At 54.2% G+C, this 17260-nt stretch overlaps 6 protein-coding genes across 6 annotated transcripts; 2 read left to right on the forward strand and 4 right to left on the reverse strand.

Moving 5' to 3' along the window:
• Positions 1-1857: 1857 nt before the first annotated feature.
• Positions 1858-7017, forward strand: LMH87_002197 (uncharacterized protein; the record flags this gene model as incomplete). Its single annotated transcript, XM_056193610.1, has 1 exon — positions 1858-7017. One exon carries the CDS (start codon positions 1858-1860, stop codon positions 7015-7017), a length of 5160 nt encoding a protein of 1719 aa, XP_056050630.1.
• An 816-nt stretch (positions 7018-7833) lies between these two features.
• On the reverse strand, positions 7834-9055 carry LMH87_002198 (uncharacterized protein; the record flags this gene model as incomplete). Its single annotated transcript, XM_056193611.1, has 4 exons — positions 7834-7996; positions 8052-8465; positions 8747-8755; positions 9042-9055. The coding sequence occupies 4 exons, from the start codon at positions 9053-9055 to the stop codon at positions 7834-7836; spliced, it is 600 nt and encodes a 199-aa protein (XP_056050631.1).
• Positions 9056-9185: 130 nt separating this feature from the next.
• LMH87_002199 (uncharacterized protein) lies at positions 9186-9775 on the forward strand (the record flags this gene model as incomplete). Its single annotated transcript, XM_056193612.1, has 3 exons — positions 9186-9271; positions 9505-9611; positions 9690-9775. 3 exons carry the CDS (start codon positions 9186-9188, stop codon positions 9773-9775), a joined length of 279 nt encoding a protein of 92 aa, XP_056050632.1.
• A 371-nt stretch (positions 9776-10146) lies between these two features.
• On the reverse strand, positions 10147-13621 carry LMH87_002200 (uncharacterized protein; the record flags this gene model as incomplete). Its single annotated transcript, XM_056193613.1, has 4 exons — positions 10147-11506; positions 11561-12038; positions 12306-12770; positions 12826-13621. 4 exons carry the CDS (start codon positions 13619-13621, stop codon positions 10147-10149), a joined length of 3099 nt encoding a protein of 1032 aa, XP_056050633.1.
• Positions 13622-14168: 547 nt separating this feature from the next.
• LMH87_002201 (uncharacterized protein) lies at positions 14169-14754 on the reverse strand (the record flags this gene model as incomplete). The annotated part of the gene is made up of 3 exons (XM_056193614.1): positions 14169-14255; positions 14322-14648; positions 14743-14754. 3 exons carry the CDS (start codon positions 14752-14754, stop codon positions 14169-14171), a joined length of 426 nt encoding a protein of 141 aa, XP_056050634.1.
• Positions 14755-15127: 373 nt separating this feature from the next.
• Positions 15128-16386, reverse strand: LMH87_002202 (uncharacterized protein; the record flags this gene model as incomplete). The annotated part of the gene is made up of 2 exons (XM_056193615.1): positions 15128-15445; positions 15511-16386. 2 exons carry the CDS (start codon positions 16384-16386, stop codon positions 15128-15130), a joined length of 1194 nt encoding a protein of 397 aa, XP_056050635.1.
• Between the last annotated feature and the right edge of the window lie 874 nt (positions 16387-17260).

Here is a 17260-nt window from a genome sequence, read left to right on the forward strand (position 1 = left end):
AGGAGACGGGCCCCGGCCTGCTGCGCGTTGCGGTTGGCCGATTTAGAGCCGCAAAGACCACAAAGAGACATTGTTTAGCTGAAAGAGATGGGTTTACTCGAAGTATGCCTGTCTGCAGCGTCAGGAAGCTACTGGTACTTGCAGAGTGATGAAAGGCGGGTGGCTGCGGAAAGTGTGGGGGAGGAGTGAAACAAGGACGTTGCAAGCAAAGCCATAGCGCCGGTGTCTCGGCCAGGGTTTCAACTGGTGGTGATAAGGATCGCAGCGGTGAGCGGTGTTGCCAGACCATTTGATGCGGAAAGTTGAAAGAAAATGCGTGAGAAGTGAACAAATAAAAGGGGTTCATTGTCCGTATCCATACACTGTGGCATTTTCGGAGACGCGATGAATGAAGCCTTTTCGGGACAGGCGGCCCATAACGGCGCATGGGCGACCTAGGGTCTGTGACAGGGTTTGGGTTATCATATGGGGGGCATCTTTGATCATTCTCTTTTGTCTTTTTTCTTTGTGAAGGGCGGAGACAGAAAAGCTAGGCCGACGGGGGCGAGCCTTGTTGAGAAAGTCAGCATAGGCATAGTTGGCCAGGCGAACAGTGCGTAGATGTGAAGCAAGAGCCTGGGGAAACGGTCTCCGGATCAGAGTCCAGCCAACACGGCCGGAAAAAGAAACGATGTCATCGAATGTGAGAAAGGAAGACTGCTGGAAGGTAAGGTTTAAATGGTAATAGTGTCTCGCGGACAGCCACTTGGCCCTGCCCACACCGGTAGGTAGCAGCGGAGGCTTGCCACTCACTGGTGATGGCTGAGGCCGGGATGCATCGTGGGTACTATACCTAACCGTACCTGAGTACCACGAGAGGGAATGAAGCTTGCAGATACAAGACGATTGCAGTGCTAATTTGCAGCTAATTTTTCAATTTATTCACCATCAGTACACACACACACACACAAATTGTTGCGAATCGTCCGATGTCACAGACGTCAAACCAGCCCAAGACGCCAGTTGCTTGCCCTGCCAGGCAGAATAGGCACAAGTACCTAAGGCAGGTAGGTACAGGTACAAAGCGTTGCTGCGGGGCGGGGCGGCCTGGTGCAAGGGTTGTCTCCGAGCCGGGACAGCGCAATTGTCACGCGTAGTCATAAGGGAATTAAAAGCAGCCTCTTTGTGGGCATTTATTCATTCTCCGGCGCGACAACAGTTGCACAGTAATACAGTGGATTCAGCTGCTCGCCAGGGCCAACGCCGCCAAGCACGGCCACTGACTTTACTAGGCACGGATACCTGTTTGTTACATTTCCAGCGACGCCCGAAGCCAAGGCAGCTCTAAATACCTGCCCAGCTGTTCCGGTAGGTACAGGTACCGACGACGCCCCAGCTTTCCAGCTTCCAGCTTGGCTACAGCCTCCTCTTCAAACCCCCCCACCGGCTGAACCGAACCCGACCTGGACACCGACCAGACACATCGCCGTGGATAAACGCTCCTCGACAGCTGCGCGTAGCCATTTCCCGGACGCACATGGCTCTGCACATGTCGTAAACGATCCGACGACGACTCCTACTTCCCCAGCATCCTGGAAGAGTCGCCTCCATCTTCTGCCGGCCCCCGCGCGCGCACAGCGTCGTCGCGCCGCCCGAAGGCACCATACACACGGCGAGCCTGACAAAAAGCCCTCTTCGATGAGCATCTTCCAGCTGCCTGCTTGCTCCGACCCAGGCCAAGTCCCTTTGAGGCCTCAGCTCTTTCTATAGCCTCCGTCCTTTTCCTAATCTGTAACGATCCGACGACGACGACGACGACGACGACGACGACGACGACGACGACGACAGCAAGACACCGCCCTCCCCGCCATCGCCATCATGTCGTTTCGCGGCGACGACCAGCGCCGTTATGGCTCTGTCCCGCCTGTCCAGTACCCCGTCACGGGGCCTTATTCCGCACATCAACACCAGCAGCAGCAGCAGCAACAACACCAGCAGCAGCTTCAACAGCCAGCGCAGGATCTTGGCCGCCGGCCCAGCTTCAATACTGGCGACGACAGAAACACCAGCACCTACTACTCGCATCACCACGCCGCCGTCGACCACAATGGTCCCGACTTTGCCCACGCCTCAGCCCCCGCCGGCGCAGACGAGCTCTTCCTCACAAGTCCCACCGCCACCGCCTCGACTTCGACCAGCCCGCTCGCCGGCTTCCAACATCGCTTTCAAGATCCCGCCGCCCACCCCCCTTCCGCTGCCGCGTACAACCCGCAGACCTTTGTCGCCAACAACGCCGCCTCGGCCACTGGTGGCTTCACTAGGTCGCAGTCTACCGCGAGCTCCTACTACCCGCACACGCCACAGTCCAACGCTGCCATCTACGGCGGCGCGTCCCCGCCGACATCATATACGCCCCAGTCCTATAATCCAGCCGCCTACGCCCAAGCTACCAATCCGCCCCAGCGACAGGCCACCTACCACGGCTACAGCAGCTACGACAACAGCAGTGCCTACGGGCAGTCACCCGCCGCAACGTACTCGCCCTCCTTCTCCCAGACGACCCATTCGCCCGGCCTGTCTTCTGGCTATCAGTACTCAACACAAAGTCCGACCACCCCCTACACAGCATCCCAGCCTCCGACAGCCACCTACGACCCTTCCAACTACTCCTCAACATCATATCAGCAGTATCCTACCAATGGCGCGGATCAACAAAACGTGCAGTACGCCGCGGCGACTGCGCCATACCCAGCGGCCTCGCAGATTCCGGTCGGGCCTGCCTACAACGCCAATGATCAATCATTATATAACAACCAGTCCGTGAGGCCTGATTCGCAGTCCTCTCAGGGCGGCGCCGGACCATTTGTCCAGCCTCTCGGTTCTCCAGGCCTGCGCCGCCATCCCACAAACGCTCCTCTTCCCAGCCGGCCTGGCGAATCAACCTGGAACACGGCGGCGGCTGACAGAAACAGCGCCGAGCAGCGCATCACCACTGATAGCATCCTCGAGGAGATTGAAAACACCTTTGGCGAGACTACGATATCGGGCCGTCAGCGCCCCGCGCCCATCGACGGTCGTACGGACCAAGATCAAGCACGCATGTTTCGCCAATTCAATTCAAATCCTACCACACCCGGCTTTTCAGACGAGAGGCGCGCCTCGAATCAATCCTACGCCAATGGTGCCGACGACGAGGCCACCGCTGGTGCCATGGCTCTGCAGCAGGCCAACGCAGGCATCATCGAGCCTCATTACTCGAGTGGCTTTGGCTATACCGACATGCCCACAATGCCGGACGAAAAGAACCTCCCACCCCACCCTGAGGAGCAGGACTATAGCAGCGAGGACAGCGAATTTGCAGGCGTCGACCTGGCCGGCTTGTCAGGCGGATACGCTGGCGATATGACCTATGGCAGCGTTGAAGCGCCTCCGCCCGGCTCCTCATCCAGCCAAAGACCGTTGCCAACGCCGACCTACTTTGATAACCTGCGGACGGGATACCACGACGCGCCCGCTTTCGAGCAGGCAGAGATTGATTATGGCGACACCGGTGGTCTCCAACTGCCCACACGCCGAAGCTTTGACTCGGGCCCAGACCGCGTGTCGCTCCACTCGCGAGCAAGTGGCGGAGAGTCGCCAGCCCAAGACGACTACCAGGATCTTTTCTACCACCCAGGTCTCACTAATAGACCTCTGCCGCCACCGCCCGGCTCAGATAGCAGCTCTTTATTGTCGACGCAAAACAGCCTCCGGCAGCCACAGCGACCGCACTCACAGTCACTCGGCATCGATGGACGACCTCTGCGACCTGATGGTCCCGAGTCATACTACACTGGCGCCAACCACCTTCTTCAACCTGAGCGATCCATCTCCCTGTCTAGTCACAGCAACGCCCCGGCTGTACCACAACCTATCCGCTCCAAGACCGACGCCGCCGAAGACCGGAGGAAGCAGGGCCATCATCGCCATGCTTCGTCATTCGGCGGCCCGGGACCTGCCGAATACGACACAGCAGCACCCGCGATTGGAGCGTTTGACGGCATCACGCTGCCCACTGGACGCAAAAAGAAATTCTTGCCCGCGAAACTCGGACCGGCCGACTTTTTGCGCTGTGCGGAGCCCTGGGCGCTAAGCAGCATCGAGTCTTGGATGCGCGAGATGGCTCTCGGCGAAGCTGATTTGAAGAGCAAAACAGTTGAGGAAGGTCTGACAGCGCTTTTTACTTTCAAGGTGCCAACAATGAATGTGGCAGATGCCGAGGTGCTCAGCAGCTCTGTGCTTGCTACTATGCTCCATGCCAGCGTTCTGGTGCCCGAGGAGGAATGGGTCAAATTCGGTGATGGTCACATATCTGGTGTCCTGTGGCAGCTCACTGGTACCGGCTGCTATGCGCCTAAACTGCACGAGTACAACACGCCAGGACGATGCTACTCAATGCACTGCACCCGAACACTCAAGAAGGTCGACTTCAATGTGTTTAGCGAAGAGTCCAAGTCGACGGGTGAGTGGTACATTTTCTACAGCCTTTCAAAAGAAGACTTTGAGACAAAGCCCAAGAAGGAGGTCGAGCGCCAGAACATCCTGCACGAAATCGTCACTGGCGAGGAGAACTACATCAAGCAGCTCGACGTCTTCCGCACACTCTACCGCGACGACTTGCGCACACGGCAGCCTCCCATCATCCACCCGGACAAGCAAGGCAAGTTTTTGGCAAGCGTTTTTGGCAAGGTCGACTCTGTCTTGAATATCAACAAGGATCATCTCCTTGCGCAGCTCAAGTACCGCCAGAAGGAGCAAGGCCCTTGGGTTGTGGGCTTTAGCGACATTTTTCGCGAATGGATTCGAAAAGCCAAAAAGGTTTATATTGAATATGCCACAGGCTATCCTCGCGCCACGTACATGGTTCGTAAGGAGGCCACACGTAACCTGCTGTTCAGAAAGTTCTTGGAAGACAAGCAGAAACACAAGTCGTCTGGGAAGCAAGACTGGACCCATTTCCTCATAACGCCCCTGCAGCGTCTGCAGCGATACATTCTGCTCCTGGAGAGTGTAGACCACAAGATGATTGGAGACAGCGAGGAGAAGGCCAATTTGCAAAAGGCTATCCAGGAGATCAAGACGGTCACGCTCGAGTGCGATGCCAAGGTCGCAGAAACCAACAAGCGCGTCGAAATGATGGATCTTGACCGCATGCTTGTTCTCCGTCCGGGCTTCCAGTCCGTCTTGAACCTCGATCATCTGGGTAGAGCCCTGATTCTGCAGGGAGATTTGCAGAGGCTGAGCTCCACGGGTATGCGATGGGTGGACACGCATGCGCTGCTCTTTGATCACTACTTTATCCTCGCCAAGGTGGTTCCGAGTAAAGATGGCAAGTCGGAGAAGAAGTATGATGTGTCTCGAGAGCCCATTCCCATGCCACTGCTCTTCCTGGAGAGCAACAATGACGAAGCCATAATAAAGCAAAAGGGCATCACGGCGCCCCTGGGCCGCACGGCACCTGCTAGCGCCGCTGGCCATCAGCTCAGCAAGGTCACCAGCAACGGCAGCGGAAGGCCTGGGCTGGAGCACACCTCCACCGGCTCGTCTACAACGACAGCGACGCAGACACAGTCTAACGATCCCGAGAGCAAGATTCTGTACCCCTTCAAGGTAAAGCATCTGGGCCACGAAGTCTACACGCTGTATGCGTCATCTTTGCGCGACCGCACGGATTGGTGCAACAAAATCATCGAGGCCAAGACAATGCATGCCAAGGCTTTGTTTTCGCAGAATGCCGAACCATTTAGACTTCGCGTCCTGGCAGACGCGTCCTTCCACTACGAGGCCGGCTCGCCTCACGCCAAGAGCGTGAGCGTGGCGGTCAAGGGTACTCCGTTGGACCGCGCGATCCAGGACCTGGAGAGCGTGTTGGGCTCGGCTAAGAGTGTTCCGCCAGTCTGCCGTGCGCAAGTCAACTGCGCGGCGGGTTTCTCGGCCTTTGGCAAGACACTAATCGCCATTGGCACAGACTACGGCGTCTTCATTTCCGACCCGTCAAATCCACGCGGTTGGACACGGAGCGTGCAGGCGACACGAGTGACGCAGCTGGCTGTGCTGGAGGATTTCAACGTCTGCCTCATCATTGCCGACAAGTCGCTCATCTCGTATCCACTGGACGTCGTGGCGCCCGTGTCTGAATTCGCGCCTCCCCTTTCGGACAACACGCGCCGTGCGCCGCAGCGCCTCGCCAAGGACGTGACGTATTTTGCTACGGCGCGCATGAAGGACCGCACGCTGGTTTTCTACAAGCGCAAGGAGGGTCTGCACACGTCGTTCAAGGTCGTGGAGCCGCTGTACCACAAAGCGACGGAGAAGCGCTCGCGCATCTTTGGGGGGCGCAAGTCGGCCGCGGGCAGCACGGACACGTTTCGCGACTTTGACGAGTTCTTCTTCCCGGCCGAGTGCTACTCGCTGAGCATCTTCCAGACGTACATTGCTGTGGCGACGGCCAAGGGCATCGAGATGCTGACGCTGGACCGCAAGCAGCCCATGTCGATCCCGGACCTCAAGGCGCAGGCCATTTCCAACATTGCGAGCCGGATCCGCGACCAGAAGCCGCTGGGCATGTTTCGCCTCAACGAGAACGAGTTTATCCTGACGTACGAGGACTGCGCCGTGTACGTGGACAAGCACGGCGACGTGTCGCGCACGCTCATCATGGAGTACACGGGCAAGCAGAAAAAGGCGCGCGGCGCGACCATGTACGGCCAGTATCTCTTGCTTTTCAACGAGGACTACGTCGAGGTGCGCAACGCGGACAACGGGCGTCTAAGGCAGATTATTGCCGGCCGCGACGTGCGCGTCATTGACAGCGGCATCCGCGGCCCCACGGGCGAGAACGCGGCGATGGCCCAGCAGCTGCATGGGCACAACGGCCAGATGGCCACGGCGGGGGACACGTCCAAGGGCACGGTCAAGATTGCCATGGCGCATCCGGAGCTGCAGGGGCGGCAGATTGTCTTTGAGATGCTCCTTAACGATGGGCACTCGGAGACGTAATCTGTCATTTCCCCATGACGTGTAGGTGAAGTGATGGTTGTCATGCTTTTGGCAAAACTTATTTGTAGCGCTTTTTTGGATGAGAGCGTGCTTTTTCTATCGGTTTTCACGTTTTGAGCACTTTTTTCTTGATTCTTTGCACCCGGATACCCGCAGGTACACTACAGGCGCTGCTATTTGGAAAAACACCCAGCGAAATTGGCCTTTTCTCTGCAGGTGAGAGGGCGAGACTTTTATAACGTCTTATGTTGATGTCATATACTGGGTTTTTTTGTCTGACTTTGACTTTTTTCTTTACATGCCGTTTTATTTGATTGATCATGGGAGTTTTTAAAGGGGTTTTGTCGACTCAAGCATACACTTCTTGGGATATTAAGGATTCTTTTACATAGCTCTCGGCATCATTTGGATTTATATATACGATGTGTATGACGAGAATATATTTTCATGTCCATTTTTCATATGTTTTTTTTTTTTTTTGACCAGATAAAGAGAAATGAAATGAGACTTTGCATGTGCATGTAACTGGATATGATTTCTGACCTGATGCTTCATATCAAAAGTACATGGAAAGAAAATATTGAGCATTAACTTAGGTCTGTCGGGGTTTCTTTTCCCGACGTTTGTATTTTTGTGTACAAGGATCAAGATGTAATGGTCGTCCCCGTTTCGAAATGTACTCTTGGTCCTCGCGGCGTCCTTCTTTATGACATCTATACGTGATTCTGTTGGCGAACAAATCCATATCTTGCGGGGTTTCTCAGTGTCATATTCCCTTTGTCACGGCCCAAGGCCACGGACCTTCCCTGCGACGCTCTAAGCCTTGACCTGCTTCTTGACCTGGTCCTTGACCTCCTTGGCCTCCTCCTTGACCTCCTCCACCACCTCGGCGACCTCGTTACCGGCACCGCGGGCCATCAGGATGCGGCTGACCTGGACAATACCGACGAGGCCGAGGAAGAAGTTGACGGCTGCAAGGCTGTTTTTTTCTTGTTAGTTGATGGGATTCTCAGTGAGGTGCCGGAAAGACGTACAGGTAGTTCTTGGGCTTGATAATCAGGCACCAGCGCGTCCAGATGAGACCCGTGCAGGTCAGGGCAAAGTTTTGCGTAAACGACAGCTTCTCGACGGGGCGGGCAAAGTCGGAGATGCCGGCAATGACGAGCGCCCACTTCATGACGGGCGCCCAAAAGTGCACCGTCTTGATGCCGATTTCACTCTCCCACATGCGCTTGAACCAGCTCGCCTGCTGCTGCTGCTGGGACTGGCCCTGCTGAGAGCCGGCGCCGGCCTCGGAGCTTTGCCACCGGCGGTTCTGGAAGCGGAAGCGCATCACCTGCTGCTGCTGCTGGGTCGCACGGGCGAATGCCTGGCGGGCCGGCGAGGCAAAGGCGGCCTGGCGGAACATGGGCCGGGAGGCGCGGAGGATGGTGCTCGTCGAAGCCATGCTGACAGAGAGGTTAGTTTTTTTGTATGTTTTCGAGGGTTCGTTGGTGGTGAATATGATCGCGCGCAGGGGCGAGGAAGAGGCGAAGAGATCGATGTAAGACAGGAAAGGGATGGAGAGGGCGGTTTTGTCGTAAATGTTGTCGCGATGAATCGCTTCTCAAGATGTTTGATGAAGGGGAGCTGTTCGGGGGCCGATTGTCTTTGTCGTCTGGGAAATTGTGCAGGGCCTTGCGAAATTGCCGTCGCTGAGGAGGGGACGGGGTGGTAGAATTGCACTCACGTTTCTGTTCTGTATTCCAAGGACGCGCTGGATATGCTTCACTTCAGGACGAGAAGGAGCTTCAAGAAATTATCAAGGACCTCCAGATTTCCGTTGAGGTAGAGGGACATTCGGGGGTGGAGCGCCCTTGGCCGGAGATAAACCGCCCAGCGACACCGGCGCTAGCCTTGCCATTTTTATGCAAGGCCCCTCGACTGCTCCTTGTTGACGCAGGCATAATATTTGGCTGTATCTCCACTTTTCATTACTTTGTGCAAGCTCATCGTGGGCCAATCCCGTCAACGTCAAAAGTAACCGCGAAACCTCCATTTCAAAGCTTCCAATTGCGATACCCCCCCTCCGGAGCCCACACCGATCGAGCGCCCCGTGTCTTACTGTCGATACTCCCCTTTGTCGATAACCGTATCCCAATCGTCAAAAACACGACATCACGGCCGCAATGTCTGCAAAATACGCCTTCGCCAAGCCCCTCAAGGAGCTGCGCTTCCTCTTCTGCCAGACCTCGGAGGCCAGCGCACCCGTTCGGTACGTTTTAGTCTGATGCGAGAGGACCGCGCTCCTCACACGCGACTGCCAAGGTGGATGAGAGGTTATTGGCACCTCTGCGAGAACAAGCAATGGCTGCGGCGGCCGGGAACTTTGCGGAGACCATCCCTCTGTCCCTAGGCGGCCCTGCCGCCCTCTGCAATGTCAATTCCTACCATTGGCTTCTTGGGCGTCGCATAGACTCGGGACGGATCGACTAACTCGGAACACAGCAACTTCCTCGTCCGCGCGTACCCCACGATGAAGAAGAACAACCCCAACGTCCCCATCATGATGCGCGAGGCGGCCGGCACCGTGCCCAAGGTCTTTGCCCGCTACGGTATGTTGAACAATACGAAAAACACACACAAGGTACTGTATGGGAGCATTTGCTGATGTTAGTTCGTTTGCCTTGCAGAATTCGGTGTTGAAAAAGCACAGTCCCTCGAGGGCCTCTCGGATAAGCAGATTGAGGACACCATCACCGGCCTCGTCAAGCAGTGATGAAAAACGAAAACGCCAAGACCACGACGTACCATATTTTCCATTTGTTCAACTAGATGCAAGGGCTTTCAAAGAAGATGCGAAGCGCTGTGAACGACGGAGAAGTGAAGGCAAAAGGTTGGGAAGATGACGAAATGAAGCGCGCCATCGCTGTATATACCGGAACTAGAAAAGCCAAAAGCTGTACCATCATCACATTCATGACATTTTCTTGAAAAGAAACCATCGGCATTGAGATGCACATCTATCCTATCTACTCCCATCCAAGTGGGACATCTAACTTCTTACTACTTGTCATATCAAAGCAAAGCAAAATAAACACGGTACTTTTTCACCTTTAGCGATTTAATCAAAACTGCTTACCGTCCCGCTCACAGTTTGTGTTCCTTCTTAGCAGGCATCTTGGACTCCGGGTCCTGTTTGGTCTTCTTCTTACGCGCCGGCTTGCCACTCTTCTTTGGCGACGAAGGAGACGCCGCGCTCGATGCACGATCCCCGCAACCCGACTGGCCAGCATCTGAGTCGAACTTGATGCAACGCTCCGCCGACTTGGCCATTGGGGGTTCAATCTTTGCGCTGGCGACACTCTTCTCGTCTGCGGCAGTCGCCGTGGCCGCAGGCTGCGAGAGCTTGGCGACTGGAAGTGACTTGGCACGGTCATGGCCAGGCTTGGTCGAAAGCAAAGCATCCTCTGCTGTGAGAGACTGCTTTCGCGGCGAGATCAAGGGCACAGCAATCCTATCCCATGCCTGCTTCCTGCCTTTAATCTCATCTTCCGTAAAAAGGGAAGGTCGACGGGTTTCTTTCTCTTTGGCAGGCGGCTGAGCGCTGGCAGTAGCAGCGGCAGCGGCAGCGGCAGCAACAGATGAGGCGAGGTCAGGGGGAGAAACTTCGCTCATCGGCCGGGTGTTTTCATAGTTGCTAGCACGGAGCTGGGCTGCCTGGCGCTTCTTCTTTGTTTGTCGCACGGGAGACTTGTCTGTCCTGGCGGGCACATTCTGTGCTTGAGGGGGGCCGGAAATAGCAACAGAAGCTTTCTGATCTATCGCAATCTGCGACTGACATTGTTCAGTGGCAACAGCCGGTAAGGCAGCAGGCTTTTCGGGCAGAGAAACTCTTGGCTTGATGTTTTCTTTGCTCGGTGCACCGTCTCGTGGCACTGCAGCCGATAGCATTGCTCCTGGAACTTTGCCGATGGGTTCTTCTGCAACGGGGCGCGATTGTATAGTGTTCTCAGGCTGGGAGGTGATACTCTGCGCCTGCTGAAACAGTCGAGGCACTAAAGCAGCATTCTGGTAACTGGTAGCTTCGGCAGGAGGACCGCGGAAATGGGCCTGGGGGTGAAAGGCGTGAAACGGTTGCTGTCCCCGAGAGCCGCCATCTGTGTTCATGGAAAATCTCGGTTTCTTTCCCAGATATGGTTCAGACTGCCCAAATTGCCGGTTATTGTGCATGAAAGGGCCACCAGAAGGTGTTCTTTGCGACGAGGGGTCTCCTCTTGCCATCATGAGGTCCTGGAGAGGAGGCAAGTCACCACGACGATGTGTCGGCGCCTTGACAACCCTGTATATGGAGTCTTCTGGCATGGGCCGATTGCCCATTTGAAATGCAGACGGTAGCAAAACCCATTTGGACCGAAACATGGCAGAAATGTTGAGCTTGATCCCTTTTTCCTCGATACGGCCGCCCCCGTGAGCCAGGGCACGTGCAACCGAGACTTCAGACACAAATCTATTAATTGTCAGATGATTGCACCAGAATGAGAGGAAGAAGGAAAGGCTGTACCTGACGATGAAGTGCAACGATCCGGAGCTCTGCTTCGTGTGATTCACGTCTTCGACGGTCCCAAAACGGCTCTCAACACCATACCGAACTCGAGTCTGTACATCCATAAGGGGAGAGGTTTGCCGATCAGCCACTTTAATCCATATGCTTCGATTTCTGATACTGCACGCGAAGCATTCACATGGAATGTAGTCGAAACGGTCCATACCGGGGAAGGCGTTCGGGCAAGCTAGGTTGCTGGCGGCATTGACAGTTGTATCGGCTCGCAGCATGCCTGAACTAGAAAAGTCTCTTTGCATAGGATCGGTAAATGTGCTTGGATTATCCTGACGTCGAAATCCAGTGTTCCATTTCTTCATGAATGGCTTGCTTCCTTGGTGGAAGCCACCATAGTGAGTTCTGGACGAGGGCGACCAATTATGTGGCGCAGAGTGGCTGTCGGCACGCTTGCCTCTGTAGGGAGACTTATCCTTGGTATCTGTTCCAGACGCACTGAACGAATGCGAACTCGGGTGTCCCCTCTCGATGTGAGGAACGTGGGTGGAGCGGTCTCCAGTATCAGTTTCTCCTGATTGACGTTTACTGCTGCTAGAGGCGTCGTTGACCGCCTCGCACTGGAGTGGTGACTGTTCAAGACCACCGCTCTTCTCAGGTATCTTCTCTCTTCCAGGTCTAGGTTTAGCTTTCTAAGCCAGGCCAGATACGAGTGAGGGAGTTGGGCCCTGAAGCTTGGGGGCAGATTCACCTGCGGCAGCATAGCTGTCTGGCGCCACGATAGTGCCGTAGCCAACCTTGGGGCTTGGTAGATGGCTTGGTCTCACGGTGGAGTCTGACATCCGTCGAGGGGAGCCTGAGGAAGAACTGCCGCTCGAGCAAGGGGTCGTTGTGGTAGAGCCGGCACTCGAATTCGGACGCGCTTGTTGGCTATTGGCAGCAGTCTTTCCAATGACGCAGTCTTCCTTGACTATGAGCCTTCCCGCGAGCGGGTATCTTGGAGGCGACATTTTTGAACCATTTGCTACGACAACATGGTTCGAAGCGGCTTCCACTGATGCCTTGAGCGCCTCCACGGCGCCTTTAGATTGTTTCTGAGGGTCATAGTAATGCTTCCCATCAACGATAGCGCACGGCGGATTGAAAGCTTTGGTTTTTACCTCTTCACCGTGCTGGTGTTTTTGTAATCCAAACGGGTGATGGACTTTTTGACCCGCTTCATATCACCAGTTAGCTGGTACTGCTGCGGTATATACAAGGAGTTAACCTACTCATCCAGTTTACCAGCCCATCTTCGCTTCTGGAGGAAGAAATAAGGTCTCGCGGATCAGCAGATTCAATGGAGGTCGGCGACAAGAGATAGTCGCGTCGGCATTTCAAGGCGCTGGTCAGTAGGGGAATTCCTGCATCATTGAGGGTGCCCAGTGACTCCCAGTCTTGCCCGTTGAGAATTTGAATGACCGAGCCTTTGCTAGTCTCCCAGCTCATGAGTTTCTTGGCGTTGCCTCCCCCTCGAAGCCACGCGTCAGCCCAGTTGCTGAGCTCCATAGCACAAATTTTCATAAAATCATTGGAGATGATTTTGTTTTCGGCGTAGAGATGATTGATGATGTTCCAAAGATTGATTGCACCGTGGTGGTAAAGATCAAAGGCATCAAAATACTGCCAAAGATCGTCCCAGCAAAGTGGTTCGGTCATGCTTTGCATGTCTGCCCAGTGCAGCTGGCGGATCGAGTTGCAGTTCTGTTGAATCTCATTCCTGGACCACAAATGTAGTCTCCTGCGTGGCAATATGTGATGCATAGGGCGAAAAGAACGCAGTCCGCTGGCCGTGGAGAAGATAGCTTTCGCGCCCTTAGGCGGGTTCGTGTAGAAACCAAGCGGGAGGTTGTCCTCGATATACTTCTTGGGTATCTCGCCAGCGGGCGCGCGCCACATGTTGTAGTCTTTCGGTATTCCGTTGGGGTATGCTCTAGCAAAGGGCTCCTTGAGCTCGTCTGGTTGGTGTTGGACCAGAATTCGGGGACGCGGAACAAGTCGCTGGGGCGTTGAGATAGCTTCGTTCATTGTGGTTTTTGGACGACCAAGTCGCAGAAAGCTAGCGTGGGCTGTTTGAGGTGTACGTAGGATGCTGAAGAAGCGAGTGAATATGATTTTGGCGTGCGGTGCGAGCGTTGGCCTGAGTGGATGAGATTTGTTTTGTGAGTCCAGTGGCCGTTTACATGGAAACAGCAGGTTGTGTCAAAGTGAATGAATACCGTGCATTAAAGGCATTCGCACTGAGCCCTTAGCAAAACCTTTTTTCGGCGTTTTGTCATGGAATCAGTTGGTGAATTGAATGTGAAAAAAATGTGAGCTGCAGGCAAGTCAACCGCTTGGTGGCTGGCTGCCTTTGCCTGCCGCTGGCGACCGTGTGCACAAAGCAAGGCGCAGCTTGCAGTCTCGTGAAAGTATGACATCTTCACAAATTTGACATTTGGCTTTTTAAAACTCTTGTCGTATGCAAATGTCCGTTTTGGATGTTGATAGAACCGCGTTGTAAAGAGCTGAGCTAATTATAAACCAAGATGTAATCTATAGTACACGCAAACAAAGCAAAGCCGTGGCAGTGTTCTTAGTCGGTCTTCCTGGCGTTGAGAATCTTCAGTATCTCCGACTCGTTATCGCCAGCGATGGCTTTGCCATTGTTCCAGTCTACGGTCTGGAGGAGCTACGGTCAGCAGGTGGTTCACGGTTCACGGGCTGCATCCAATGGAGGGGTACTCACGAGAGGTCTGAGGAAGTTGTCTTTGCTCTCCTTGAATCGCTTCAGAGCATCCTTCTCGTCGCGGGCACCCTTGATGATCTTGGAGATGCCGCCAGTGCCGACGTAGCCCAGGATGGTCTGGACCTGGTCGGTGGTGGGAGGGTCCTCGGTGATGTTGAGTTCGAAGGGCTCGCGGCCGGGCTTCGTCTGGGCAGAGTGGTCGCTAGCTTGGTCGAGAGTGGCGCCAGCCTGAGCGTTGGCCGAGATCTGCTTGACGAGGTTGGCGACCTTCACAGAGGTCGGGGAACTGGCCTTGTGGAAGACTGTGACGATGTCAAGCGTTCTGTTCTGTTTTGCGGGGAACAGCTCCCAGTCAGTTTTCCGACATAATTCCAAGTATTACGCGCCATTCAAGCAGGTTGCCCAGTTCAATTGCACTTACGAAGCGAAACATTGTGATGAATTGGGCTTTGCAAAGCGGACTGGGTTCTTTGGAAGATGGTGAACGGTTGATGAGAAAGCTTTAATGGTGTAGCCTAAATGACGTTGCGGTTGGGCGTGCCTAGTAACGCCAGAGCTCGACTAGCGTTGGCGGTGGATGTGGCTGCCGCTTGTTTCCGAGATGGCTCATCAGACATGGTACTTCACGGATCGCAAATGCCACAAGACGATAATGACTTGAATTTTTTTCCCACCCCGTTCGATACAACTAGGTACAAATTTCTATCGGTAACTTTCAAACTAGGTGTGTCTTTCCCGAATTCCACGAACTGCTCGGTCTTAACTGCGACTAAGTCATTTTTTCTTCCGACACTCTCGGGTAGCTTCTACCGTTGAGGAAAGGTGCGCCGCACATCCTCCTCCGTAAATCTCTTGGTCAGCCGTTTCAGTAGCCGCACGCGTCCCTCCATGCTGAGCTTGATTTGGTCTCCCATCGGCACCAAGCATTTTGCCAAAGTGTCATAGTCCTTCATCATCAGCCGCACTGTGATCATGAGAAAGTCAATGTTGTGAAAGACCAGCGCGCCTTCTTTGGCATACGTTTCCTTTTGCTCCAGGAACGAGATGGGATGATCGCGCCAGTGACGCATCGGATTCAAATGATGCGATGTATGGTACCCGTCATTGAAGCAGAATCGGTTACTCTTAGAAAAACACGCGTTGTTAGCTTCGCAGATATAATCACTGCAACCCTGAAGTGGCTACTTACTGGCACATCTATCAACGTTATACTGGAGCGGAAGTCCGAATCTGGCTCGTCTGGATCAACAAAGGCGTGTTGTCCCCAATTACCCACCATCAGACCAAGTCGCATGATCATGAAGGGCGCCACATATACGAAAAATGTTGGCTTGGCGCCACAAAGCTTAGACATGGTGAAGTAAAATAGGTAGGTTGACAGCTCCCATCCGGCAGTGCGAAACGCGGAATTAGGCCGTCGCGTCCTCAGAAAGTACAGAGGTAGATCAAGCCAAACCAAGAAATAAAAACGGCCGAGATAGCGTAAGAAGTCAACCACGCTGTCGCGCTGGTATCGAATCGTCGATGAGAGATCGCCAGGACCGTTGCCCTCGACGTGGTGGTGCTTGACATGGTGATAGTAATACGTGTTCCACGTATGGCCCATCAACGGATCTGTAATGTATGGAAACAGCTTGTCGAAAAGCCCAAATTTCTTATTAAGAATTCCACGCTGATGAATATGCTGGTGCATCATAAGAGTGTAGGTGCCGAGATAATAGAATTGCATGATGAGATGGAGAATGCCGTGGAGATATGAGAAATTCATATACAGATAGACTGCACTCGGGACGGATGTGGTGAAATACAGAGCCAGATGCAAAACCATGACGACGTCTGTCTCGTGGCGAGCAACGCGCCGGAGCGACCGGAGGAGAGGCCGAAGGAAGCTCTTGGCTGGGAGGCGACTTTCCACATCATCCACGGTCATGAGCACAGTCGGCTCAAAACCAATGTTTTTGGGCTCCCTCATGGCCTTGAGGGTCGTGACAGCTTCATGTACATCTGCATTATTTTCGGTGGATGCCGTGCTGGTGACTCGTCGTCTTGCGGGAGCATTGCCCATGCTGCACAACGTACTGGTAGGCGACGAATCCTGGGTACTTTGAGCGACATGTTCTGGTAGGGCTTGTCCGAGCTGGAGCTGGATGTCATGCTCTAGATTTCTGAGAACAATAGCATCTTGTACAGTAAGTGCATTGTCAAAGAACAAATGAGAGCCTGCCATGCTGGGCTGGGCTAGTAGATCGAGAGCGACCTAGTATGGCATGTAAAAGCTCAATTGAAGGAGCGCACTCGGCGATTTTTGTGATTGATCAAGATAAAAGAGAAGCAACATCCCTACGAAAATCTTGAAACCCCCATTGGACTGGTCTGGCTTTTATCCAAACCCCAACCAAACAGGGACACACGGGACGCCCCTTTCTTTATAAATCGGCCGCCTAAATATACATGCTAGTCAACTGCAGAAGCTGCCCTGCTGCCGCACCTGCCGGGACAACCCTCTTTGCCTTTGCTTGGACCGCGTGACCCACCACTGAGATGAAGCTACTACTGGTGCATCCATCCCAACTAATCCATCGAATACCGTGCCGTGTTGCGTCCACGCGTCTACCAGTATGCCAGGGTGAGGATTGTTATTAATCATGGCAACTGAGCCGACGGCTTGATATTGGCACTACAGAGATTGGCATGAACGTGGCAATGAAGTGTTTGCTTCTGAACCGTTTGCTCTTTCACCTGCTTGCCCGCCTCCGCGCCTTGAGCAATTTGCTTCCGATACAGGGTCCCTAAAATTGGGGGCGCCAATAGGCCATGGCTGCCGCAAAGCAAGTATTCTCTTTGTTTATCGATCCATAATTGTGGGCTGGTCTGGGCTGTGCAGTCTTGCATTCCTGGAGCTAGCTGTGCATTTGCTCGCCAGAATGCTCCGAGCTTAG

The sequence above is a fragment of the Akanthomyces muscarius genome, chromosome 3 (assembly GCF_028009165.1).
Source record: "Akanthomyces muscarius strain Ve6 chromosome 3, whole genome shotgun sequence".
Taxonomy (NCBI): domain Eukaryota; kingdom Fungi; phylum Ascomycota; class Sordariomycetes; order Hypocreales; family Cordycipitaceae; genus Akanthomyces; species Akanthomyces muscarius.